Here is a 27,404-nt window from a genome sequence, read left to right on the forward strand (position 1 = left end):
AGGTTCTGCATATCTTTTTTGTTGTTGTTGTTGAGACAGAGTCTCGCTCTGTTGCCCAGGCTGGAGTGCAGTGGCACGATCTTGGCTCACGGCAACCTCCGCCTCCCGGGTTCAAGTGATTATTCTGCCTCAGCTTCCCAAGTAACTGGGACTACAGGCGTGCGCCACCACTCCTGGCTAATTTTTGTATTTTTAGTAGAGACAGGGTTTCACCATATAGGCCAGGCTGGTCTCGAAGTCCTCAACTTGTGATCCATCCGCCTTAGCCTCTCAAAGTGCTGGGATTACAGGTGTGAGCCACTGCACCCGGCCACATGTCATATTTTAAAACGGGTTTAAAAGAGTATCATTGGATTGTTTGTAACACGAAGGATAAATGCTTGAGGGGCTGGATACCCATTCTCCAGCATGTCATGATTACACACTGCATGCCTGTATCAAAACACCTCATGTACCCCATAAATATATACACCTACTATGTACCACAAAAATTAAAATAAATGGTAGGTGAGAAGAAACACTGCATACAGTTTCAAAACCATCAAAAAGGCCATGGGAAAAATTTTAAAAATATATTTACAAAGTGTAAAAGCTATTCTAAGTATGACACCAAGCCCATAAACTCGAAAAGACTGATACATTTTACTAAATAAAAATAATGTTTTTGTATAGCAAAACCAATCATAACACAGGCAAATGATAAATGGCAAACTGGCTATCATATTTGCAACTCATCACCAAGAAAAAGCTGGTTTCAGTAACATATCAAGAGCTCCTACAAATTAATAAGTGGATGAAAAGATACTGGCATGTCACAGCACAGAAAATCCAATGGCTTTGAAACATGAAAAGATGTCAAGCTCGCATTTAAGACAAGTATGAGGTAAAGCCACACCGAGATACCATTTTTACCTTTCTAATTAGCCAAGATCAGAAAGTTTGCTCACACACTGTCAAGGGGTGCGGAAGCACAGAAACTCATACGTCACCGATGGAAGTGTAAATTGTAAAGTGACTATATTCTTGGGCTTACCAATTCCACTTCTAGGAATTTATCCTGGAGATACATTTGCACAGCTGCAGTAAACCAGAGAAGCTAAGAATGAGGTGGGAAGGCACGTTACTGACTAGACTTGGACTAAGCAAAGACTAATTAGTGAAGATGAATAAGAAAGACAATTTACCATGCCCAGGCACCTAGAGTTCTTTAAACCTAGAGTTCTTATTCCAAGGGTGCCTTCTTTTTTTTTGAGAGAGAGAGTCTTGCTTTGTTGCCCAGGCTGGAGTGCAGTGGTGGCAATCTTGGCTCACGGCACCCTCTGCCTCCCGGGTTCAAGCCATTCTCGTGCCTCAGCCTCCCGAGCAGCTGGGATTACAGGCATCCACCACCATTCCTGGCTAATTTTTGTATTTTTAGTAGAGACGGGGTTTCACCATGTTAGCCAGGCTGGTCTTGAACTCCTGACCTCAGGTGATCCACCCACGTCGACCTCCCAAAGTGCTGGGATTACAGACATGAGCCACCACGCCCAGCCCTAAATGTGCCTTCTACTTATAAATAGAACAAGAAGTAAATATATATGCTTAGCTATCTTAGGAGTTAGATCTTGGATGTTCTAAAGTCCAGCTGGGTCAGACAATATGTTATTTGCTCCCTATGCGATATGGTTTGGATATTTGTCCTCTCTAAATCTCATCTTGAAATCTGACCCCCAGTGTTGGAGGTGGGACCTAGTGGGAGGTGGTGGGTCATGGGGGCTGCTCCCTCATAAATGGCTTGGTGCTGTACCCCATGGTAATGAGTGGTATGAGATCATGCAAGATCTCCTTGTTTCAAAGATTGCAGTGGCCGGGCGCGGTGGCTCACACCTTAATCCCAGCACTTTGGGAGGCTGAGGTGGGTGGATCACCTGAGGTCAGGCGTTCAAGACCAGCCTGGCCAACATGGTGAAACCCCGTCTCTACTAAAAATACAAAAATTAGCAGGGCATGGTGGTGCATGCCTATAATCCCAGCTACTCAGGAGGCTGAGGCAGGAGAATCGCTTAAACCCAGGAGGTGGAGGTTGCAGTGAGCTGAGATCATGCCATTGCACTCCAGACTGAGTGACAAGAGCAAAACTCCATCTTAAAAAGAAAAAAGAAAGAGTGTGGCACCCCACCGGCTCCCTCTCTGGCCATGTGATATGGACTTCCCCTTTGCCTTCTGCCATGATTGTAAGCTTCTAGAGGCTTCACCAGGAGCAGATGTGGGCAATGCACTTCTTGTACAGCCTGCAGAACTGAGAGCCAAATAAACCTCTTTTAAAATAAATTACCCAGCCTCAGGTATTCCTTTATAGCAATGCACAACAGACTAACACACCATGCATAGGGGAAAATCTGCCTGTTCAACCCACAGCTCCCTCCTGAGGGACCCTCACCCACCAGGAGGCAGTCAAGGAGGCGGTCAGCTCTTCTCTTAATGTTGATGATGGTTAACTATTTACAGGCAAAAAGGAGTTTAACACAGGTGAAAAAGAGTTTCCTTCCAAAGAAGATCTATAAATAGCTAAGGAGCACAGGAAAACATGTTTAACATCACTAGCCATCTGGGAACCGGAAATCAATATTGCAATGAGATACCGCTTCACACCTGCTAGGATGGCTATTCTCAAAAAGACAGTAACAAATAGTAGCGGGGACGTGAAACAACTGGAACCCTCATAAACTGCTGATGCACATGGAAACACTCCAGAAAAGGGTTTGGAAGTTCCACAAACAGTTAAACATAGAGTTACCATATGGCCCCACAATTCTACTCTTATATACCCAAGAGAGATGAAAACATATGTCCACATGAAGACTCGCATACGGATGCTCAGAGCAGCACCGGTCATGACAGCCAAAAAGTGGAAGCAACCAGGTGTCCATCAGCTGACATCTGAGTAAATACATCGAGTAAGCGAGTAAATACAATGTGGTGTATCCAAGCAACGGAATATTATCCAGCAATGAAAAGGAAGCCAGTCGCAAAAGAGCACATATTGTATGATTCTGTTTATATGAAATGTCCAGAATGGGCAAATGTGTCGAGACAGAAAGTAGACTCCTGGTGGCCTAGGGCTGGGGGAGTGGGAGGATTGGGAATGACAGCTAAGGGGTACCGGTTTGTTTTTTTGTTTTTTTTGAGACAGAATTTCGCTCTTGTCCAGGCTGGAGTGCAGTGGTGCAATCTTGGCTCACTGCAACCTCCACCTCCTGGGTTCAAGCAATTCTCCTGCCTCAGCCTCCCATGTAGCTGGGATTACAGGCATGTACCACCATGCTTGGCTAACTTTTGTATTTTTAGTAGAGATGGAGTTTCACTATGTTGGCCAGGGTGGCCTCGAACTCCTGTCCTCAGGTGATCCACCCGCCTTGGCCTCCCAAAGTGCTGAGATTACAGGCATGAGCCACCGTGCCTGGCCAAGGTACTGGGTTACTGTGGTGGAGGGTATTGAAAATATTTTAAGCTTGATAGTGGTGATGGATGCACAACTCTGTGAATATACTACAAACCAGAAAGTTTACACTGTAAATGGGTGAATCGTATGTGAATTATATCTCAATAAAACTGTTTTTCAAAAAAGGAAGTTGTTTCTCCCTGGCAGACCTTTTGTGGGATAGTAGGGGACGAGAAGGCTGAGCCTGGGGCTGGGTGAGGCGGTGACAGTTGGCAGATGACAGCCTGAGCCGAAATCTGGGTCTCTGGATCTAGTCATGTACCCCTGGGCCCCAGGGTTCAGATCCAGAGACTTGGGGAAGGCCTGGGAGGGATAAGAACCCCGAGCCAGGACCGGGCGTGGTGGCTCACGCCTGTAATCCCAGCACTTTGGGAGGCCGAGGCGGGCGGATCACCTGAGGTCAGGAGTTCGAGACCACCCTGGCCAACATGGTAAAACCCTGTCTCTACTAAAAATACAAAAATTAGCTGGGCTTGGTGGCACACACCTGTAATCCCAGCACTTGGGAGGCTGAGGCAGGAGAACCACTTGAACCTGGAAGATGGATGTTGCAGTGAGCCAAGATGACTCCATCTCAAAAAAAAACAAAAACAAAAAAAGAACCCTGAGCCAGGTGAGGCTGCAGGGCCAGCTGACTGCAAGCAGGCAGGCCTCTAGATGGTGGCTTTTGTTTTCACCTTTGGTGGAGAGGGCAGGAGTGGAATCAGATTTATGAGGTGCCTTCACCGCCAGGCTCTGCCACTGTGCCTGCCTTGTGAGGTGGGAATTAGTCCCCTCTTTAACCAGACAAGAAAATGAAGCCCAAAGAGATGGAATCATTTGCTGGAATTTGCAGCCAAGGCACAGGGAAACTAAACAAGAATGTGAAGAATTAGAAGGTGAGGCTGAGGGAGGAGCGGGTGGTGTCAGGAAAGAGAGGCCTCGCGGGTGGATGGGTTGGGGACTCACTCTCAGACGTCAAATAGGGCCAGGGCCTGGGCACATCATCTGGGCTCAAAAAATAATTGTTGAGGCCAGGCACAGTGGCTCACACCTGTAATCCCAGCACTTTGGGAGGCCAAGGCGGGAGGATCACTTGAGATCAGGAGTTTGAGACCAGCCTGGCCAACATGGTGAAACCCCATCTCTACTAAAAATACAAAAATTAGCTGGGCATGGTGGCGTGCGCCTGTAATCCCAGCTACTTGGGAGGCTGAGGCAGGAGAATCACTTGAACCTGGGAGGTTGAGGTTGCAAGGAGCTGAGATTGCACCACTGCACTCCAGCCTGGGCAACAGAGCAAGACTCTGTCTCAAAATAAATAAATACATACACACATAAATAAAATTAGTTTATCAAAATACAAGGGTCATGCTGCAGAGATGACTAGTGAGGTCTGAAACTAAGTCCTAAACTATCTTGGCAAAACCAAGAAGTGGAGGATGGGAAGGATGAAGAGAAGAGTAAAAGCTTTCTAAAGGCCCCACCTCAGAATAGTTGGAGGGCAGGAAAATACTTCTTAAGGTGTTATCTCATCTTTTTTTTTGAGACTTAGTCTCGCTCTGTCACCCAGGCTGGAGTGCAGTGGCTTGATTTTGGCTCACTACAATTTCTGCCTCCCAGGTTCAAGCAATGCTCCTGCCTCAGCCTCCTGAGTAGCTGGGATTACAAGTGCCTGCCACCACGCCCAGCTAATTTTTGTATTTTTAGTAGAAACGGGGTTTTGCCATGTTGGCCAGGCTGGTCTCGAACTCCTGACCTCAAGCGATCCACCCACCTCGGGCTCCCAAAGTGTTGGGGTTACTGGTGTGAGCCATCGCGCCCAGCCTAATTTTTGTGGAAAGCTTTAAATCAAGATCTCATCTTACGAACTGGGGGAGCAATGGACTGAACAGTGTGTGTCTGTAGTAGGGTGAAGTTGGCATTTTTGGAAAAGATAATAGGTGGATATATATGTGATTATGAAAGTCACAAAGTGAGGTCACCACAGGTAGAGAGAAAAAAATAGTGCAATTTCTAAATTGATAAAGGGAAAGGGGGAATGTATAGTATAATAACTCAACCAAACTGACAAGAAATATCATGGGAGAAAAAGAGGAAATGACAAAGTAAATACAGTTAGCTCAAGTTATCTAAAAGGAATAAAACCCAGGTATATTCATTATTATGTTAAGTGGGAATGGGCTGAATTCTTTTTCTATTAGAAGACACAGACTGTAAGACTGGTCAAAAACTCAAAGTCAGCTACACGTCAGTAACAGAAAGTATATTTAACATACAAAGAGATAAGCAAAGAGAAGAGAAAATAGAGCAGTATTAATATCAGAAAAGGCAGAATTAAAAGCATCAAACTTGATTAAGAGAGACATTAAGTACATAAATGGCAATATTTACAAAGAAGGTAGAATAATTATAACCAAAAATGCGCCAAACAACATGGCAGCTCAATTCAGAAAGTGAAATCTATTAGAAATCCAACGAGAAATGAGAGAGTCTGACTAGTCTAGCAGACGGAACAATGCAAGAGCATAGAGGATTTAAATAATACGATAAAATGGCTGGGTGTGGTAGCTCATGCCTGTAATCGCAGCACTTTGGGAGGCCAAAGCAGGCAGATCGCTTGAGGTCAGGAGTTTGAGATCAGCCTGGCCAACATGGCGAAACCCTGTCTCTACTAAAAATACAAAAATTAGCCGGGCATGGTGGCACATGCCTGTGGTCCCAGCTACTCAGGAGGCTGAGGCAGGAGAATCGCTTGAACCCGGGAGGCGGAGGTTGCAGTGAGCCGAGATTGTGCCGTTGCACTCCAGCCTGGGCAACAAGAGTGAACCTCTGTCCCAATAAATAAATAAATAAATAATATGATAAAATTAATAGACAATAACTGAGCAAACCTATCAATTAATGAATTTGTGAATTGTGAGAATATACAAACAGGAATTAAAAAATGGTCCACACATGAATAAATAAATGCATGAATTAGTGAATGCATTAAAAACAAACAATATCACGAGTGAATAAATGAGTGAATATACAGTGATACAAGCAAACCCAGAAACAAAGAAAGAAATGGATGGAGAGAGCAAAATAAAATGAATTTCTACAGACTGGCAGGCAGGGAAGGAAGAGGGAAGAAGAGAGGGAAATCTCTATGTACGGCCACTCAGGGAGGGGGCAGCTCCTAGAAGCGCCCTGCTTGCTGCCCCCCAGTCCAGCTCACCCGGCCGAAGAACTGCAGGAAGGTGTTGGAAAGTAGCAGGTGCTTCTCTGCCAGGAAGCGATAGCGCCGCTTCTCTTCCAGTTCAGCCGCCCGCTGACTCTCAGACACGAAGGCCTGCATCTGGGCGTGCAGCCGGTTCACACTCTCCTGGGGGGAACGGGAATTCTGGCTGGGGGCGGTGGGTGTGTCTCATCCCACCCACCTCGCCCACAGGCGCCAGGTGTTCAAGCCCCCTGTTCTTCCTGACTGCCCTCTCCCCAAGCCCACCCCCCATCACCCAGCCCATCCTAGCTCCTGAGACTGCCCCCTCATCGGCAGCCTTGTTATGAGTCTGGGCCCTGCGTCCCCCTCGCCCGGGTGCTTCTCACAAGCAGGGCTCCTGTCTGAGCCATCGCTCTGTCCCTGGCACCCAGCACAAGCCCAAGCACAGGCTTAGGGGGCAGGGGGATGGGTTTAATGAGAATATGAGTGAGTAGGTTAATAGCCCCTACTTAGGGGGAAGGTTCTGAGGAGGGGAGGCATGAGCTGATTTAAAGGAGCTAGGAGCCAGAAGAAGAGACGGGAAGGGAGGCAGAGGGTTAATCCATGGGTTTGGATGTTGAAGACAAAGGCCAGGGATGGGGCCCCAGGCTCAGGAAGGGGAACGGCCCTAGCCGGGGGCGGGATACCTCTGCCTGGCAGGAGGGAGGGGGGAGGATGAGCAGCTGGTGGATGACACCTTTGGCACCATGTTCAAGCGAGCAATTTTCTCGGTGAAGTAGGAGACGGGGGAGGCGGGATGGGGTCGCAGGAGAGGCCCGGGAATTCTAGGGAAGGCCAGTAAGCCACAGAGCAAGGGGCGGTGCTGGGAGTGGCCCCGGGAGCTAGTGACGCCCACCCCACCAGGGGCTGGCTGACCTCCCCAGCCACGATCATCACAGTTGGGCTGGTGCTCGGTGGGGGAGCTCAGGGAGGTGTTCGGGGTTCCCAGGGCCTGGTCTCGCCCCGAGGTCTGCCCACCCCCGCTTCCCGGCCCACCCCCGCTTTCCGGCCCTCGCACCTTCATCTCCCGCACATTCTTGTCCCTCTTGCGCTCCATGCGCCACAGCTCAGACATGCACTTCTCCAGGTTGGCCGCTCGGTGGCGGTACTCGAGCTCATAGTGCTGGCGGCTGTCCTGGGGTAGGGTGGAGTGGGGGAGGGAGAATCCGCCCACATCAGAGAGCTCAAGACGCCCCTCCCAGAGATCAGGGCCCTGGAAGTTTGGAGACTCGGGGCTCAGCTGGGAACATGGATAATTTGGGGCCCAGTCAATGCTCAGCAGTGGCCCGTGTGTGCCTACCTGTCAAATGGGAGAGGGGGTCCTGACTGCAGTGGGTTGGGGGCCGAGTGGGGAGGCCAGACTCACTTTGATGAACTGCATGTCCAGCTTGGTGTTCTTCTCCATGTGCTGCAGCAGGTCTCCATGGAATGTCTGCACCTGAGCGGAATGCAGGGTGAGGGTGATCAAGGCCCTCCTACTGTTCCCAGGCCCCAGCACCCCCTTGCACTTTCTGCTATAACAGACTGCCCACCGTGCTCCTAGTATACCAGGCACCTGCCCACCTGTCAGAGAAACGGAGACAAGAAGAACACCTGGCTGGAGGGAGGACGAAATGGTTAAACATTCACAATGTTTAGTGCAGTGCTGGCTGGAAACGAACCCTTGATAAGTGTGTCAGAGTCTTCTGGTTCTTACTTTTTGTCTTATTCTTAGTTTGTGCTTTGATGATGTCATTCCCTCTGCCTCGAATTTCCTCCCTATCTTCCAGTGCCAGCTTCCTGTTTTCCTGACTTTCCCAAGCAGAATCCATTGCTCCCTCATTTTGTTTCTGGAATGCATGCACATTTGTTCCTTGGTTGTCCGTTCCCCCAGTTGTATACAGAATTTATGGCCAGGCCCCCATGCATAGCCCCTTGGAGCTGCTATGGCCATGGCTCACCTCTGTGTCCTCAGCACCATGGGCAGGGCACAGCCCAGCAAAAACACTCAGAAGCTGTTGAGGTCTCAGATGGGCCTGGGAGGTGACAGGTTCCCATGGCAAGTGGATGTCTGGCCACCAGGGCAGGACAGGAAAGGCTGCTGGGCTCAGGCTCAGAAGCTTCATCCTCATTCTAGTTCTGCCTCCTATTTGCTTTGTGACTTTGGACAAGTTGCCACCCATCTCTGGGCCTCAGTTGCCCCATCTGTAACAGGAAAGGCTTGACCAGGATGGGCATGGTGGCTCATGCCTGTAATCCCAGCACTTTGGGAGGCTGAGGTGGGTGGATCACCTGCGGCCAGGAGTTCGAGACCAGCCTGACCAACATGGTGAAACCCCATCTCTACTAAAAATGCAAAAATTAGCCGGGCGTGGTGGTGCGTGCCTGTAATCTCAGCTACTCAGGAGGCTGAGGCACAAGAATCACTTGAACCAGGGAGGCGGAGGTTGCAGTGAGCCGAGATCACGCCACTGCACTCCAGCCTGGGTGACAGAATGAAACTCTGTCTCAAAAGAAAAAAAAAAAAAAGAAAAAGGAAAGGCTTGATCAGCTGCTCTCTGAAAGCTTGATGAGCTTCGATTCTGTGGGCCCACATGGTGCCCTGGTACCCTGTATTCTCCATCAGCTTTCTCTGAGTCACTCCATGTTGTTGGGCAGTTGGACCTAACCCTTCCAGCTGCAAGAGGGTTCAGGCTACATGGAACACAAGAGGCGCTTCCCCAACCCCGTGGACACGTCCTCCTCTGGAGGCCCTCCTGCCTCTGCGCAGCCTCTGTCCACACAGCCTTTTTCCACAGTGGGTCCTTCCTCCTGCCCTAGGTATCCTCACATCATCCCATGGGGCTCGGGGATCGCCCAGAAAAGGAATGCTGGCAATCTCCTCCCAGTATGCAGAAAAAATCACTACATAATAAAATTTCTAAAGTTTAAGGTTTTCTCCCACAGTTGTTTCCCAAACTTTGGTGCCCACTGGTCTGCAAGGGAGCTTGAGGGCGCCTCTTTGGTACTGAAACCCTGAGCTATGGCTGCCAGTGTGTGTGTAGAGAAGGGTGTCAGCACCAAGAAGGAAGTGGCACGTAGGTTTGCAGAATGATAGAACAGTGAACAGAAACATGCGTTGTTATAGAAATGCCAGGTAGACGCTTCTGGGGGGCCACTTTCTGCTGGATCCAATCAAAAGGAAGCCTTCCCGACCCTGCGCTAGTGTGAATGTCACAGCGCTGCCTCCTTAAATTTTGTGAACTCAGGCCAGGCGTGGTGGCTCACGCCTGTAATCTCAGCACTTTGGGAGGCCGAGTTCGTGACCAGCCTGGCCAACATGCTGAAACCCCATCTCTACAGAAAATACAAAAATTAGTTGGGCCTGGTGGCGGCTGCCTGTAATCACAGCTACTGGGGAGGCTGAGGCAGGGAATCACTTGAACCCGGGAGGCAGAGGTTGCAGTGAGCCAAGATTGTGCCATTAAAAAAAAAAACGAAACTCCGTCTCAAAAAAAAAAAAAATGTGTGACCTCGCTTGTAAAGAGACAGTCCAAGGTTTCTGTCGATCACAATCCACATGTTCCTGAAAATCCCCACCTTCTGCAAAAATGCACAATATAAACAACAGGGCTTGGGGCAGACCCTCAAAACCCAGGCAACCTTGTAACCAGAGCACTTATAAAGATGGTGAATGGCACCTGGAGAGACTGACTTGAACCACACCGAAAGTCACAGAAAATACTTTAAATACATAAACTCAAAGTACAGACCTGCAGAGAACACTCAGTTACAGCAGGGCTGGTCTGCAGAGGCAACAGGGACACGGATGATGCCGGAGGAAGCAGAGCCTAGCCAGTGGGGCTGTCACAACTCTCCCTGAGAGCCCTGGGAGATGTGGAGGGCTCTCCCCAAAAGGCCTGGGTGCAGGAACTCTCCTAAGGTATCCTTCAAATACAGCCTGAAGGGCTCTTGCTGTCAGCTCAGCAGACAAGCTGGGGCTCTTTCCTTTCCTGCTAACTCTCTTTGCCCCATTCCCTTCCTCTTGCCCGGGAAAAATCACTTAGGAACAAGCTGAGTCCCCTCTCATGGGATAGTGTTGCTTCTGCTTCCAGTTACGCGTGAACGAAGGCACGTGGTGGCAATGTGCGCTTCAGCAGGACAGCCACATCATAGCTCTTCCTGTTGTCGTGGTTTGGCTGTGATCGCCAATGAAGCAGAGGACACAGACCCAGGATACCCCAAGCTGGTAGGTCCCAGGCATCACTGGGTTAATGGAAAGGATACCAAGCTCCTGAAGAAATGGGTCCATCAACAGGTTGACAATGGGCCAAGCGTCATGACTCATGCCTGTAGTCCCAGCACTTTGGGAGGCCGAGGTGGGTGGATCACTTGAGGTCAGGAGTTCGAGACCAGCCTGGCCAACAAGGCAAAAACCCTGTCTCTACTAAAAATACAAAAATTAGCCCAGCGTGGTGGTGCATGCCTGTAATCCCAGCTACTCGGGAGGCTGAGGCAGGACAATTGCTTGAACCCAGGAGGTGGAGGTTGCAGTGAGTTGAGATTGCACCACTGAGGTGGAGGTTGCAGAGAGCCAAGATCACGCCACTGCACTCCAGCCTGGGCAACAGAGTAAGACTCCATCTCAAAACAAAACAAAACAAAACTAAGAGGTTGAGAATGGAAGTGAAGTTTGAGCTCTTGCTGTGTCCATTACAGGTAGAGAACAGTCTGTTAGCTTGTGGCTTCTGACAGAGGAAGTCACCAACCCCAGATCAGGCTGAGGAATTCCCAGTGAATTAGACAGAGACTGCCCTCTCCATCTCCACTCCCTGGAGCACACGCTTCATTAGAGGGTCCTATGTACGCCTCAGTACAGAAGCACAGAAAGCTGACAGCAGATCTCGTCGTCTCAACCACGCATTGCAAGCTCTATGGACAGAGGGACTCCAGTAACTCTTTTTTTTTTTTTTTTTTTTTTTTAACTGAGACAGCGTCTTTCTCTGTTGCCCGAGCTGGAGTGTAATGGTGCTATCTTGGCTCACTGCAACTTCTGCCTCCCAGGTTCAAGTGACTCTCACACCTCGGCCACCTGAGTAGCTGGGATTACAGGTGTGCACCACCACATCTGGCTAATTTTTGTATTTTTAGTAGGGACAGGATTTCTCCATGTTGGCCAGGTTGGTCTAAAACTCCTGACCTCAAGCCATCTGCTCACCTCAGCCTCCCAAAGTGCTGGGATTACAGGCATGAGCCACTGTGCCCAGCCTCCAGTAACTCTTGAGGAATCCTTTTGCCACCTCCGCAAATGTCACTTGCTGAAAATGACAAAACATTGCTAAGAAAAATAAATAAATGGAGAGATATACCATATTCATGGATCTGGAAGACTCAATATTGTTAAGATGACCATTGATTTACAGATTAATGCAACTCTATCAAAATTCCAGAAGCCTTTCTTAAAGGTAAGATGATTGATTCTATAATTTAGATAAAATGCAAAGAATCAGCCTGGGTGTGGTGGCTCATGCCTGTAATCCTAGCACTTTGGGAGGCCGAGGCGGGTGGATCATGAGGTCAGGAGATCGACACCAGCCTGGCTAACACGGTGAAACCCCATCTCTACTAAAAATACAAAAAAAAAATTAGCCAGGAGTGGTGGTGGGCGCCTGTAGTCCCAGCTACTCGGGAGGCTGAGGCAGGAGAATGGTGTGAACCTGGGAGGTGGAGCTTGCAGTGAGCCAAGATCGCACCACTGCACTCTAGCCTGGGTGACAGAGCAAGACTCTGTCTCAAAAAAAAAAAAAAAAATGCAAACAATCTTAAATAGGCAAAATAATTTTGAAAAAGGACAAAGTACTTAGCCTACTTGATTTCAGTATTTACTATAAAGCTAAAGTAATACAGTGTGATATTGGCATAAGGATAGAAACACATACCAATGGAACAGAGTCCAGAAACAAACCCACACATATATGCAAAATCAATTTTTTTTTTTTTGAGACAGAGTCTTGCTCTGTCGCCCAGGCTGGAGTACAATGGCGCGATCTCAGCTCACTGCAACCTCCGCCTCCCAGGTTCAAGCAATTCTCCTATATCAGCCTCCTGAGTAGCTGGGACTACAGGCACACACCACCACACCTGGCTAATTTTTGTATTTTTAGTAGAGATGGGGTTTCACCATATTGGTCAGGCTGGTCTGAAACTCCTGACCTCAGGTGATCCGCCCACCTCGGCCCCCCAAAGTGCCGGGATTACAGGCGTGAGCCACCGCACCTGGCCTGATTCTTTGCCTGGCCCAAAATCAATTTTTGACCAAGATACCAAGTCATTTCAGTGAGTCAAGGGAAATGTTTTTAAAATGATGTGGGAATAACTGAATATCCATCCAGGGAAAATTAAACTTCATCTCAATATGCAAAAATAAATTTAAGACAAATCATAGAAATAAATGTAAAGTCCATAATATAGAGTTTCTAGAAGAAAACTTAGGAGAATATCTGTGCCATGGGGTAGGCAAAGATTTTTTGGATAGGACACAAGCACAAACCACTGCGAAAAAAGCACAAAAATTGCAAAATTGGGCTTCATAAAAATTTATGTATTTATTTATTTATATTTTTAGAGACAGTGTCTTGCTCTGTCACCCAGAATGGAGTGCAGTGGTGCGATCAGAGCTTGAACCTCAGCTTTGAACTCCTGGACTCAAGTGATCCTCCCACCTCAATCTCCTAAGTAGCTAAGACTATAGGTGTGTGCTGCCATGCCTGGCTATAAAAATTTAAAATTAATGTTCATTAAAGACAGACAACATTAAGGAAATGAATAGGCAAGCTACAGATTGAAAAAAAAATATTTCCCATACATCTCCTGACAAAGGACTCATATCTTAACTATATAAAGAATTCAACAATAAGTACACCTCAATAAAAAAAAAATGAGTAAAAGACTAAACCAACATCTTAAGGAAAAAGATGTACAAATGTCCAGTAAGCACACTAAAAGTCATTAGTCATCAGGGACATCAGAACAAAACCACAGTGAGACGCCACTCCATACCCATGAGAATGACTGAAATAAAACAGACTGACGACGTTGAACACTGGCAAGAATGTAGAACGACAGCAATTTTCATTCATTGCTGGCAGAATGCAGAATAGCACAAGAACACTGGAGAACTCTAATAAACATATGTCAACCCCATGCCCTGCAAATTCCACTCCTAGGTTATTTGTCCAACAAAAATGAAAACATATATCCATAAAAAGACTTGTACAAGAATATTCATAGCAACCTTATTCATAATAGCTCCATAATAGCCTTCAACTGGAAACGACCCAAATGACTATCAGCAGAAGAATGGATAGATACATTGTGGGATATTCATACGAGATACTAAGCAATAAAACAGAAAAAAATATTGTTACACCCATGATATGGATTGGATCTCTGTCCCCTCCAGTCTCATATGGAAATGTAATCCCCAGTGTAGGAGGTGGGGCCTGGTGGGAGGTGTTTGAATCATGGGGGCGGATCCCTCATGAATGGCTTGGTGGCCTCCCTGTAGTAATGAGTTCATGCAAGATCTGGTTGTTTAAAAAGAGCCTGTCAGCCGGGCGCGGTGGCTCACGCCTGTCATCCCAGCACTTTGGGAGGCCGAGGCGGATGGATCGCCTGAGGTCAGGAGTTGGAGACCCGCCTGGCCAACATGGTGAAACCCCATCTCTACTAAAAATACAAAAAATTAGCCGGGCATGGTGATGGATGCCTGTAATCCCAGCTACTCAGAAGGCTGAGGCAGGAGAGTCGCTTGAACCTGGGAGGTGGAGGTTGTAGTGAGCCAAGATCACGCCACTGCACTCCAACCTGGATAACAAGAGCGAAACTCCATCTCAATAAATAAATAAAGAGAGCCCGCCACCTCCCCACTCTCACTCTCTCTCTCTCTCTCTCTCACTCTCTTGCCATATGACACACCTGTTACCCCTTCGCCTGGGCAACAAGAGCGAAACTCCGTCTCAAAAAATAAATAAATAAGGCCGGGTGCGGTGGCTCACACCTGTAATGCCAGCACTTTGGGAGGCTGAGGTGGGTGGATCACAAGGTCAGGAGTTCAAGACCAGCCTGGCCAAGATGGTGAAACCCCAACTCTACTAAAAATACAGCAATTAGCCGGGCATGGTGGCAGGGGCCTGAATCCCAGCTACTCGGGAGGCTGAGGCAGGAGAATCGCTTGAACCCTAGGGGGCAGAGGTTGCAGTGAGCCGAGATCGCACCACTGCATGCCAGCCTGGGCAACAGAGTGGAACTCCGTCTCAATAAATAAATAAATAAATAAATAAATAAAGCTTAGCACCTCCCCACTCTCTCTCTTGCTGTCTTGCTATGTGACACACCTGTTACCCCTTCACCTTCCCCCATGATTGTAAGCTTCCTGAGGCCCTCATGAGAAGCTAAGCAGATGTTGGTGCCATGCTTGTACAGTTTGCAGAACCATGAGCCAAAATATACCTCTTTTCCTTATAAATTACCCAGTCTCAGGTATTCCTAGATAGGGACACAGATTCATACAATGCAACAACATGAATTAATCTTACAGACCTTATGCTGAGTGAAAGAAGCTAGACACAAAAAAATATACAGGGTACAGTTCCACTCAAACGAAGCACTAGAACAGGCAAAATTAATCTGCAGAGATAGAAGTCAGAAAGCCTTTGCCCCTAGGGGGCGAGACTGACAAAAGAGACATAAGACAACTTTCTGGGTTGATGGAAACATTCTAAATAAATCCTGTTTAACACGGTGGTCACACAGGGCATATAATTGTCAAAATCTGTTGAACTTAACACAAGATATTTAGGAACTTTATTTTGTTGTATGTAAATTTCACCTCAGTAGAAAAAACACTCAGGTCTGGGATGATGGTGGAAATGAAATGTAGTTTCAAAACCTTCCTTCATCTTCTCCTAAAAATGAATGGAGAAACCAGACAGCAAAATAAAAAACTTAAGACGAGCCAGGCACGGTGGCTCACACCTGTAATTCCAGCACTTTGGGAGGCTGAGGTGGGAGGATTGCTTGAGCCCAAGAGTTCCAGACCAGCCTGGGCAACATAGTGAGATGCTGTCTCTACAAAAAAAAAAAAAAAAAAAAAAAAAAGCCAGACGTGGTGGCTCATGCCTGTGGTCCTAGCTACTTGGGAGGCTGAGGTGAGAGGATTGCCTGAGCCCAGGAAGTCTAGGCTGCAATGAGCTGTGACTGTACCACTGTACTCCAGCCTGGGTGACACAGTGAGATCCTGTCTCAAAAAAAAAAAAAAAAAAAAAAAAAAAAAAAAAGGCCAGGCACAGTGGCTCATGCCTGTAATCACAGCACTCTGGGAGGCCAAGGTGTGTGGATCACCTGAGGTCAGGAGTTTGAGACCAGCCTGGCCAACATGGTGAAACCCCATCTCTACTAAAAGTACATAAATTAGCCGGGCATGGTGGCACGTGCCTATAATCCCAGCTATTCAGGAGGCTGAGGCAGGAGAATTGCTTGAACCCGGGAGGCAGAGGTTGCAGTGAGCTGAGATGGCGCCATTGCACTTCAGCCTGGGCCACAGAGCAAGACTCCGTCTCAAAAAACAAACAAATAAACAAAACAAAACAAAGAAAACCGCTAAAAGAAAAAAAATAAACTCAAGACAACATTCAGAACAAAACTATGACAGTATATCTCTATAACCCCCCAAACACAAATCAGCACCGGCTGTGAGGTCAGTGTGACCAGCATGCATGTGGATGGAGCAGTGGGAGGTAGCTGGGTGTCGAGGGACCTGAACACAGGCGCACCCCGACATGGCCAGCAGATGGTCATGGGAAGCTCAGTAGGCCAGTCTGTGAACAGCAGCTGAAACTCCAAGGAGTTTGTGAGTCCAGAGGTGAAGGTAAGAGGTCCCTGGTAAAGTCTGAAGGGGCTGGAGTAGTGGAGCCTCTAGGAGGTCTTGAAACTGACCAGCCAGGCTCCCATCCAGATAGGGCCCACGTGGAGGAGAGAATGCCGTGAGGGGGATCAAAATCAGGAACAAGGACAACAGACACAAAAGGAGAGAGAAAGTCTAACAAATGTAGGAGCATGAACAGAACCAGGAAATTGCAGAAAGGGAGCTGCCATATTTTTGGAAAACTACATAAGAACAACAGAAAGAGATCTTGCGAAGTGAGAAAAACTGTCTTGACTGTGCTCCTTTTTCAATTTCAGGAAAAAACCTACTTTTCCACAGAAAATCTCTGCGGTTAAATCCAATAGAAAGTTATTATTAGAAAAAAGAGAATATGGAAGAGAATAACATTCCTATGACAACCAAAACACACCAGAAAGGCCCACGAAACAGAAGAAAACGAATCAATGGTCTAAAAGTGATCCTAACACTTTGGGAGGCCCAGATGGAAGGATTGCTTGAGGCCAGGAGTTCAAGACCAGCCTGGGCAACATAGTGAGACCTCATCTCTATAAAAAGAGTTAACAAATTATCCAGGCACGGCCGGGTGCGGTGGCTCATGCCTGTAATCCCAGCACTCTGGGAGGCCAAGGCGGGTGGATCATGAGGTCAGGAGATCGAGACCATCCTGGCTAACACAGTGACACCCCATCTCTACTAAACATTCAAAAAAAAAAAATTAGCTGGGCATGGTGGCGGGCGCCTGTAGTCCCAGCTACTCGGGAGGCTGAGGCAGAAGAATGGCGTGAACCTGGGAGGCGGAGCTTACAGTGAGTGGAGATCACACCACTGCACTCCAGCCTGGATGACAGAGCGACACTCCATCTCAAAATAAAAAAATTAGCCAGGCACGGTGGCATTTTCTTATAGTCCCAGCTACTTGGGAGGCTGAGGCAGGAAGATCATTTGAGTCCAGGAGTTGGAGGCTGCAATGAGCTATGATTGTACCACTGCACTTCAGCCTGGGTGACAGAGTGAGACTCTGCCTCTGAAAATAAATAAATAAATAAATAAATAAATAAATAAGATGAATTTGTGCAGCAGCAATAGAAATAAAGAGACAGAGAGAGAGAATATGTGTTATATGTGTGTACACGCACACTGCATATAAATATGTATCAATCTATGCATTGCACAGCCACCAAAAAAGCCTAGAAACAAAGATCAACCCAGTGGCAATGAGCACCACTAGTATTCAGATTATGGTTTTGAAATACCACTTGCACTAAAAACAAAAAGTAAAAACAGGGCTTCATGAAGAAATGGCTGATTCCATGTCGTACGCAGCACAAGTAGCAGATGAGCCTGGAACCTCTTATCAGGAAGACAGCAAGGACTCAGGAGGCTTCCACTGGTGCAGTGGCTCATGCCTATAATCCCAGAACTCTGGGAGGCTAAGCTGGGCAGATCATCTGAGGTTAGGAGTTCGAGATCAGCCTGGCCAACATGGTGAAATCCAGTCTCTACTAAAAATATGAAAATTAGCCAGATGCAGTGGTGCATACCTGTAGTCCCAGCTACATGGAAGGCTGAGGCTGGAGAATTGCTTGAACCTGGGAGGCGGAGGTTGCAGTGAGCCGAGATTGTGTCACTGTACTCCAGCCTCGGTGACAAGGTGAGACTCCATGTCAAAAAAAAAAAAAAAAAAAAGCTTCCACTGGCCAAAAATAGGACATTTTCAACTTCAGTAAAGATAATAATTGCCAACCATTGAAATAGGTCAAATGAGTTTAAATCTACAATATTGATTATAGTAAATAAAAGTACTACATAATGGTGCTAGTAAAAACATAAAGTTAATTGGTGGCTTCACCTTCAGAGGATGACAGGGCACAGATTCATTATCTTGGAACCTGATGAATAAAGGGAATGAATGAAACCTTTCTCCTGCCCTCCCCAAATGAAATTTGCCAGTGGGTAATAATAGCAAATAAGGGGAAGCATCTCTTTCTGGAAGCATCCTAGCTAAGAATACTTTGAAAGGGCATCGGAAGAACAGTGGTGTGTATCCCTGATGCATGGCGGATCTAGACACAGTGATGCCTCCTGGTGGAAGAACTCAGCAGCCCCTCTGGTCTTGCCAAGGGCAAGGCTCCGGATCCAGAGGACAGAGAAACCAGCTGAACATTATCAGGAGAGCATCATCAGCAACTTCCAGACTATGGGAAAGTCAGAGCAGATGGTCCCAGGGTCTCCAACAGACAAAGTGTAAGGAAAAGAAACAGACGGAGGGGGAACCCGTAGGTTCAAAGAGACTCAAATTTCTTTTTTTTTTTTTTTTTTGAGATGGAGTCTCGCTCTGTTGCCCAGGCTGGAGTGCAGTGGCGTGATCTCAGCTCACTGCAAGCTCCGCCTCCCGGGTTCACACCATTCTCCTGCCTCAGCCTCCCGAGTGGCTGGGACTACAGGCGCCCACCACCACACCTGGCTAATTGTTTTGTATTTTTAGTAAAGACGGGGTCTCAACCGTGTTAGCCAGGATGGTCTCGATTTCCTGACCTTGTGATCCGCCCGCCTTGGCCTCCCAAAGTGCTGGGATTACAGGCGTGAGCCACCACACCCAGCCAAATTTTTTTTTTTTTTTTTTTAAGAGTAAAACCAAATTCTAGTGTCTTGGGTTGTAAGGCAGAGTGATAAACTACAAAGGCACACAAGGAAATGTGACCTCAGACCAGTGGACAATTTTAGAGGGAGGGAGAGGCTGTGGTTTTGATGCGGGCACCTGAAGGGGCTTCTGGGGAGGCTGGCAGAGTTCTGCATGGTAGTTTCAGGTCTGGTTTGCCTAATAATGATTCATTAAGCTCTAATCTGTTCAGCAAGATTTTCTGTGTCTATGTTGTAGTTTACAATAAAAAACATTTTTTAAAACATTCTAAGTCAGATCCTGTCCCTCCTTGGCTCAAGACCCTCTGATGGTGTCCCTTTCACTGAGAGGAAGGACCAGAGTCCCACTGGGCCTGTTAATGGCTGGTCATCTCAGACTTGCCCTCTACTGCAGCCTTCGGTCTTTCCACGCTCTGTCCTTTCTGTCCAGATTGCCCTTCCCCCAGAGGTCTCCCTGGCTAATGCCCTTACCTCCTTCAGGCCTTTTTCTTTTCTTTTCTTTTCTTTTTTGAGACAGAGTCTCACTGTCACCCAGGCTGGAGTGCTGTGGTACGATCTCTGCTCACTGCAACCTCTGCTTCCTGGGTTCAAGCGATTCTCCTGCTTCAGTCTCCCGAGTAGCTGGGATTACAGGCGCCTGCCACCACATGCCTGGCTAAATTTTTTGTATTTTTAGTAGAGACAAGGTTTCACCATGTTGGCCAGGTTGGTCTCCAACTCCTGACCTCAGGTGATCCGCCCACCTCGGCCTCCCAAAGTGCTGGGATTACAAGCGTGAGCCACTGCGCCGGGCCCTTTAGGCCTTTTTCAATGTCACCTTTCTGGTGATGTTTTCCTTGAGCATCTGTTTAAAACTGCACCCCCAAAGACATCCCGTCCCTGCTCTACTTTTCTCCTAGTGTATTTTGCATGGAACGTGTTACATATCGATTCACTTACTCACTGTGGGTTTTTCTGGCTCCCTCTTTGGCATGGCAGGGGTTTTTGTCTGCTGTATTCCCGCTGCCTACCACAGTGCCTGGCACAGGGCAGTAAGTAGGGATCAAATAAATGAGCTGCAGGTGGGGGTGGCCTCTGGCACTGTTCTGTCTGGTATGATTCTGGCCAGTGGACCTGCCCAGTTATCACAGCCGAGATGCCACTGCCTGGAGAGGGCAGCTCTCCTTACAGAGTGGGCCTGGGTGACACTCATCCCTGCCCAGCCCAGGTGCTCCACAAGTGACAAGGACAGCCATTGAACACAAGGACAGGAACCCACAGGCTCCATAACTCTGTGCCCACATCCAAGGGGGTGGCAGGGGCTTAATGCTACATCCTAAAGTGCCCACGGAGTCCATGGAGCCCAGGGGCCTTGGGGCCTTATTGTGTGTGTGTGGGATGTGCATTTTCTAATAGAAAGATTGGTCCCCCGCCAGGCGCGGTGACTCACACCTGTAATCACAGCACTTTGGGAGGCCGAGGCGGGCAGATCACTTGAGGTCAGGAGTTCAAGACCAGCCTGGCCAACATGGTGAAACCCCATCTCTACAAAAAAATAAAAAAATTAGCCAGGCATGATGACAGGTGCCTGTAATCCCAGCCGCTCGGGAGGCTGAGGCAGGAGAATGGCGTGAACCTGGGAGGCGGAGCTTGCAGTGAGCTGAGATTGTGACACTGCACTCCAGTCTGGACAACAGAGGAAGACTCCGTCTCAAAAACAAAAAAAAAAAGATTATTCCCCATGCCCAACTGACTAGTATTTTATGGTATCCCCCAAAGAGCACCCTGACTTCCAGGGGTTCCCCTTCACACGTTGGAGGGAGAACAATTAGTTGAAATTTCCTTCCAAACCTTCCGAGGTGCATCACCACCGGGCCCCACCCCACCTCTCCCACTCAGCCCCTGCGCTCAAGCCCTGGCTCATGCCTGCCCGCTGCCCGCTCATGGCTGTGTGCAGCCCGCTGCCGTGCTCCCTTGGAAAGCCCTCTCTTCTCTCCATCTAGCCAAGTTGACTCCCTCAGCTCTTTTCTTTCCCCTGTGTCTTTGAAGCCCTGCTTGGCACCAGGCCCTGGAGCTATGGAGAGGAAGGAAGCCTTTGAGGCGCTCCCAGTCTTGGGAGGGATAGGGGCAGGCTAGTTAACTTCTGGTTATCATAGCTAAGGTATCCAGGGGCAGTAAGTGGGGCCAGGGCAAACAGTTTATGCTTATTAATTCACGTCATCCTCTCAAGAATCCTGGGAGGCAGTTATTATGATTCTCTCCATTCCTCAGATAGGTAAGCGGAGGCATAGAGTCCAACGTCACAAAACTAGTCACTGGTGAAGCTGGGCTTTGAACCCACCACGAGCTAAGAATGGACAGAAGCATCTGTTGGAGTCCAGGGGGAGGGGTGACTGGACTTGCCCCAGGGAGTCAGAGGCGGCTTTGGGAAGGAGGAGACAGCTGTTTCCCAACTGGACGGCAGGGGGAGGGACCGGTGGCTCTAGGCTGAGAGGACAGCAGGGCAGCAGCGGGGACACCAGCAGAGGGCCCGTTCTTCCAGGGGGCTGGGCTGTATTAGGGGTGTCGGCAGAAGCTGCTGGATGGACAGAGTCAGGGACCCCTCACTGAGAAGCCTGTATTCAGTTCTGTGGGCAGTGGGGCCGTGGAATGGTTCTGCTCCTGGGAGTGACATGGTCAGGTCTGCGTGGCTGCTCCCTGGGAGGCTGCAGTGAGGAGGGCTGCAGTGAAAGGACCTTTCTCTTCCTTGGGCCTCCATTCACTCTGGCATCTCAGGCAATGACTAGCTCTTTGAGACTCAGTTTCTTCCTCTATAAAATGGAGGCAGAAATGCCACCAGCCTCCTAAGGCTGCTAGAGGCTTGAACGACTATTGCAGGGAACCATGCCCCACAGAGCCAGGTGCTGGGAAGGGCAGCCATGGTCATCCTCCCTGGGAAGGGCATCTGGTAGGCTGGGCCCTCTCCTTGGAATGTAGCCCACTTTCCTCGAGTGACCCCTCCAGGCCCTGGGGTCTGATACTCACCACAACCTCCAGGTCAGAGTTCAAGTGCCGCTGGGTGTCAGACATCTGCACCAAGATCTCCCCTGGAGGCATGGATGCAGCTGTGGCTTTGGTGTGGGGGAGCCTGCCCCACCCACCCACCACCCTCTTCCGCTGAAAGCCAACAGAGGGCCTGCCCAAGGCTGGATTTTGGGACCAAAGTCCGGGAACTTCCCATATGGTTCTCTGGGAGCCAGGCCATGTGTGTCCCAGCCTGGGAGCAGCCCGGCAGGGAGTGGTGGCGGGGAGCCTGGGCCCCAGAACGAGAGTCTGACTCTGGGCCCTGGGCTGAAAGGCCTGTGTCAGGGACGCAGGACATCCTGGAAGGGCAAGGGTGCAAAAGGAGGGCCCAAGAATGGGGTCTGCTGTGGAGGGGGAGCCTCACCCAGAATCTGTGAGGTGGGGCTCTGCAGGGCACGCTCCCCAATCTTCTGGATGGCACTGAAGTAGACCTCGGCCGCCTCGGACAGAGCTGTGGACCAGAAGGGACAGGTCTGGCCCAGCCCCGCCGCTGCCCCACCCTTCTGGAGGGGACTGTGTCTGTCCTGGGTGGAGTGTGGGCACCTGTGTGTGCCCCTGAGGAGGGTGTGACCAGTTGAGCTGTGAAGCTCAGGTGCAGGGGTATAAGGTGAGAGCTGGGGGCAGGGAGGTGGTGCGGACAGCATCTAAGAAGCAGGGGGATGGGTGGCCCTGAGGTTCAGGGTTGATCAGCACTGGTGGGTAGGGGGTTGCTATTGGCAGGTATGAGCAGCCACACTGGACGGGTACAAGGGTTTGCATGGGGACCGAGTGAACGTCAAGGCCAGCTTCAGCATGTGTGGGTGGTGGCCAGTCGGAGCGAGGAAGCCAGCTGCTGTGTGAGCCTGGGTGCAGAGGTGGGACTGGGTATAGGGGTGGGTTCAGCCAGTGGCATCGAGGTGATGCCTAGAAATGTATGCACTGTCAGGGGCTGCACTGGGGCTGTGTGGGCCTGCAGGGCCTGGTACTGCATCACGGGAGTGTCTGGAGGCACTGAAGGAGGGGGCAGTGAGGGGTGCTGGGTGTGGACTGGGATGCGTGGGCACAGGAGAGTGGGGGTGCATAAGGCCTGTCTGGCCGCAGAGGTGTGAGGGTGAGGGTGGTGGGTAGGAGGGTGTAGGGCTGAGGATGAACAGGTGTGGGGTGCAGAGAATCTGGGAGGGGCCTGGGTGGGTGGGGACAGCAGAGGCCCAGGGCTGGTGCTCGGTGCCCGGGCAGGCACTCACCGTGGAAGGCACGCAGGTAGTTGTTGCCCAGGTACACCAGGTTCTCCAGGGCGGGGTTAAACTGCTCCATGATGCTCTGGACCCCAGGGCCAAGGGAGGAAAAAGGTGTGGAGATGGGGGAGCGAGAAGGAACGATGGACAGAGTCAAGTCACCGGGCGTCAGGGACAGGGCACCCCCAGCCCAGTGAGAAGCCCCAGACTTTGGGGAGCCCATCTACAAACCTAGGCTCACCCAGAATCCTGGCTCTTGGCTGCAGGGACCCCAGAGCCCATCTTTTGGGGTCCTGTTCCAAGCTATGGTCCCCTCACAGCCAGCTCCCGCTCACACCTGCTCTGGCGGGACTGAGGTGCCTCCCGAGATGGTGCACCTGGAAGGTTCTCCTCCTCCCGCTGGGCTGAAGCTGGCCCACCTGCTGTGGTCCCCACTGGGCACGGCTCAGCCCTGCCCTGTGTCCAGGCCTTGTTGGGCTATACACCTGGGGCTGCCAACAGTCACCCCTGGGGCTGCCAACAGTCACCCCTGGGGCAAGGGCAGCTCTTGCCCTCCTCCAAGAACAGCCCCCTATGGGCAAGGCTGTGGCTGGACTAGTGTGGGCCTCCCCAGGCTGGGGCTGGGCAGAGAGCTCCCTGGATGGTGGGGACGGGCCTGGACTTAGGCTTGGACTTGGACTTGGGTCTCAGTTCAAATCCCAGCAGCACCTCTTCCTCCCTCCATGACCTTGAATGAGCTGTTTAACCTCTTTGGTCTCAGTTTTCTCATCTATCAAACAGGGTGGTCATTTTCGACTTCACAGGTGGGTGGTGTGAGGCTTACAGTGAAAGGGTCCTGCACACAGGAGGTGCTCAATAAATGTCTGTGGTGGCTGCAACAACCCCCTGGGGGTGAAGTAGGAAGTCTGAGTGAGGGGCTCAGAAATGAGAGAGAGAGAGAGGGTCTTTATTCCCAGGCCAGGCAGCCAGGCCCTTCTCATCCAGACTCTCAACTCTCCCCACCCTGGGCCTTGGGCCCCCTCCTGCCTTGTCCAGCATCTGGGAGTTGGGGGTTCCTGCTGTATGGCTGAGTGCTCTCAGGGAGCCTTACCCCCGTACCCACCCCTGGCCCAGCCTGGCTCCAGGCTTCCCTTTCCAGGACATCTGCAGCCCCGGCTGGCCCTCCGTCCTCCAGAGCGGGCCTGACTTCTGTGCCCTGGGAGGAGGGACTCAGGCCCTGGCTTGGCCACCCATGTGCTCACCTTGTAGATGGCCATGGTGGACCTGTAGAACTGGTCCATCTCGGGGGCCATGGAGGGGCTGTCCCGGGTCTGAGTAGGAGGCTGGGAGCTGGTGGCGATGGCACAGCCAGGAGCAGTGGTAGGTAGTCCCTCAGGTGCCCACGGCTTGGCTGGCAGCGAGGAAGCTGCGGAGAGGGACCTGGAGATGGAGTCCTTTCTCAGAGGAGTGGCAGCTTAATTATTCACCAGCTCGGGATGTCAGAATGTGATCTGGGGCGTAACCGGATCCGGCAGGGAAGGCATCCTATGACAGGCGGGCTCGTGTGACCTGCCCTTCAATTATTCACCCCTTGGAGCTGTGGGCTGATACAGGTACCCATGTGGATGAGCCCCCTCCTGGGTCACCCCCTCCTCAAGGACCCCGACCCTAGGGGGCCCCGCCCTCCCACCTGCCTATACCAGGCATTGCCCACCTTACTGGGTGGGCGCTCCCCGATGCCCTCCCCCAGGACTGTCTCTGCCAGACCCAGCAGCAGCAGCCCCTGAAGGGGAACACAGCTTTACTTCTCAGTGTCCTCAGGCCTGCGGCTCACAGTGGGGCCACGCCCTCTGAGCATGGCTCCCACAGCCGCTCTGGCCCGCCCAGCTCCTCCACCTGCCAGAGCAGGAGCGGCACAAACGCTGGAGTTGCCCAGCCCTGGGCAGACCTTGGCCCTGCACACGCGCTGCCTGTCCATGCGGAGTCCCCGGCCTCTCTGGGTGACAAATGCGGCTCTCCCTGGTCCTCCAAGATGAAGTTGAGGATTGTGGCCCTCCTTGGGCCTGCTGGGGGTATGTGGTCCTGGCAGCTGCCTCTGCATACCCTAAGGGCCGGTTTAGGGGAGGCCTAGAGGAAACAGGAGGTGTCCCTGCCCAGGGATCCTGGAAAACAGAGTGTCTGGGTACAAAGGAAAAGGCCGGTCAAGGCCGAGGGTCAAGGCCGAGAGGAGCTGGGGGTCAGGGGAGCAGGGGGAACTCACACCACTGCACACACAACACAGGTGAACTTGAATCCAAATGGTTTATTTCAGTTTTGGCTCTTAAGCCCCTTCCATTGGGAAGAAGAAACTCCCAGGAGTGACCTTTGAGAGCTGAGAGTTCTCGGGGTGGGTCAGTGTGAGGGGCTGGGCCAGTATGAGGGGCAAAGTCGAACGGGCATCCCACTCCTGCGGCCTGGGCTTTCCCAGCTGATGGGGTGGGGGACACCCCATTTCTCTAGTCCCAACCCCCAGGGAACAGAGCAGAGGGCAGAGGGAGTGGCTGCACCCACCAGGAAGCCTGGGAGTGCCCTTGCTGGGGGCTGGGGCAGAGGCAGCCCCACAGGCCCTGAGGGAGGCTAGGGCTGGGGGCAGGGGTACGGTTGTGCCCGGGTACCCTTAATGTTTGAGCTGATGGGGGAGTCAGTTGTCCTTGACAGTCAGGGAAAGGGGCCAAAGGGGGCTCTAGACTTTCATAGCCTGGAATGACATAAAGTGCTGGAAGGCGGGGTTAGTGGGACAGAGGCCTTCAGGACCAGCCTCGGGCAGGCAGCTTGGCACTCTCCCAGGCCTGGTCTATGGACTCAGAGGTGCCTGGGCCCAGATCTGCCCGGGAGGACAGTGACTGGGCCTGGCCTGGCATGGGCTGAATGGACGAGGTCAGCTGGGGCCGGTGAGAGGCCGGGGACCCTCAGGGTGAGAGCAGCAGCTGGATGAGCTTCTGGAACTCCTCACGGTGCTCATAGATGTAGACCTCGGTCTCCCAGAGGGCATTGACCAGCACTGTGTCACTGACCTCATCCAGCATGATGTCCGTCCCCAGCTGGGGGTTCAATCTGTTTGGGCGAGGGAGGAGGGGGTCACCCTAGGATGCTCAGGCTGGGCAGGGGATGCCAGCTAGGACCAGGGTGGGCTTGGGGAACAGAGCAGACCCTTGGGGAAGGGAAAGTCCACACTAGGGCTGGGAGGGGAAGTCAGTGAGTCCGACCAGGCCAGGGCACGGGGCCAAGGGCTGGGGTGGCTGAGCCCTCACCTGAAGTACTGGATGTCAACCATCTCGCACCAGGCCCGCGCCCGGTCCACAGCCCGCCCGTCTGGATCCGTGCACTGGTGAGAAGCAGCCTTGGTGAGCACCGGGCCCACACCCCGCCCGGCCTGTACCCCGCCTGGCCTGCACCCCGCCCGGCCCTGCCCTGTACTCTCGGAGCCCCGGCAAGGGGAGCCCCAGGCTTTTTCGAGTCAGGCTCAGCCACACAGCAGCAGAGTGGCTCGGGAAAAACCCCTTCCTGGGCCTGCAGGGACTGTCCCAGCTGTGCAATCAGAGGGGCAGCGGTCTCAGCAGTGCCCTTTCAGGGATGGTGAGTTGGGGAAAGGGTAGTGGCTGAGTGGAGAGGCCTCCATGTCCCCTCTCCCTGAAGTTTCTTTCTTTCTTCCTTCCTTCCTTCCTTCCTCCCTCCCTCCCTCCCTCCTTCCCTTCCCCTCCCCTTCCCTCCCCTCCTCTCCCCTCCTTTCCCTTCCCTTCCCCTTTCTTTTTTTCTCTCTTTTTTTTTTTTGAGACAAGGTCTCCTTCTGTTGCCCAGGCTGGAGTGCAGTGGCATGATCACAGCTCACTGCAGCCTCTGCCTCTTGGGCTTAAGCAATCCTCCCACCTCAGCCTCCTGAGT

The 27,404-nt window shown here is 50.9% G+C and overlaps 2 protein-coding genes across 18 annotated transcripts in view; both read right to left on the reverse strand.

The window, feature by feature from the left end:
* The window catches only part of BAIAP2L2 (BAR/IMD domain containing adaptor protein 2 like 2), a 31,865-nt gene extending 6,129 nt beyond the window's left edge, over window positions 1–25,736 (reverse strand). Inside the window, exons 1-8 of one of the 6 annotated variants that reach the window (XM_054469523.2) lie at window positions 25,432–25,609; window positions 24,746–24,923; window positions 23,514–23,589; window positions 22,655–22,741; window positions 22,252–22,313; window positions 8,071–8,142; window positions 7,723–7,839; window positions 6,684–6,830 (exon numbers count right to left, since the gene is read on the reverse strand). In XM_054469523.2, the coding sequence (XP_054325498.1) occupies window positions 6,684–6,830; window positions 7,723–7,839; window positions 8,071–8,142; window positions 22,252–22,313; window positions 22,655–22,741; window positions 23,514–23,589; window positions 24,746–24,796 (612 nt within the window). In that variant the 5' untranslated portion in view covers window positions 24,797–24,923; window positions 25,432–25,609. Of the gene's footprint in view, window positions 1–6,683; window positions 6,831–7,722; window positions 7,840–8,070; window positions 8,143–8,644; window positions 8,889–19,719; window positions 19,854–22,251; window positions 22,314–22,654; window positions 22,742–23,513; window positions 23,590–24,745 lie in introns of those variants that run through there. The other 5 variants (XM_054469520.2, XM_054469522.2, XM_054469519.2 and 2 more) reach the window with 5 other exon arrangements.
* Window positions 25,737–25,765: 29 nt separating this feature from the next.
* PLA2G6 (phospholipase A2 group VI) overlaps window positions 25,766–27,404 on the reverse strand; it is an 81,466-nt gene continuing 79,827 nt past the window's right edge. For all 12 annotated transcript variants that reach the window (XM_063663230.1, XM_054469511.2, XM_054469504.2 and 9 more), the window contains 2 exons: window positions 26,774–26,847; window positions 25,766–26,576 (listed from right to left, as the gene is read on the reverse strand). In XM_063663230.1, coding sequence (XP_063519300.1) covers window positions 26,432–26,576; window positions 26,774–26,847 — 219 coding nt within the window. In that variant the 3' untranslated portion in view covers window positions 25,766–26,431. The remainder of the gene's footprint in view (window positions 26,577–26,773; window positions 26,848–27,404) is intronic.

Source organism: Pongo pygmaeus, chromosome 23, assembly GCF_028885625.2.
Source record: "Pongo pygmaeus isolate AG05252 chromosome 23, NHGRI_mPonPyg2-v2.0_pri, whole genome shotgun sequence".
NCBI classification, from domain to species: domain Eukaryota; kingdom Metazoa; phylum Chordata; class Mammalia; order Primates; family Hominidae; genus Pongo; species Pongo pygmaeus.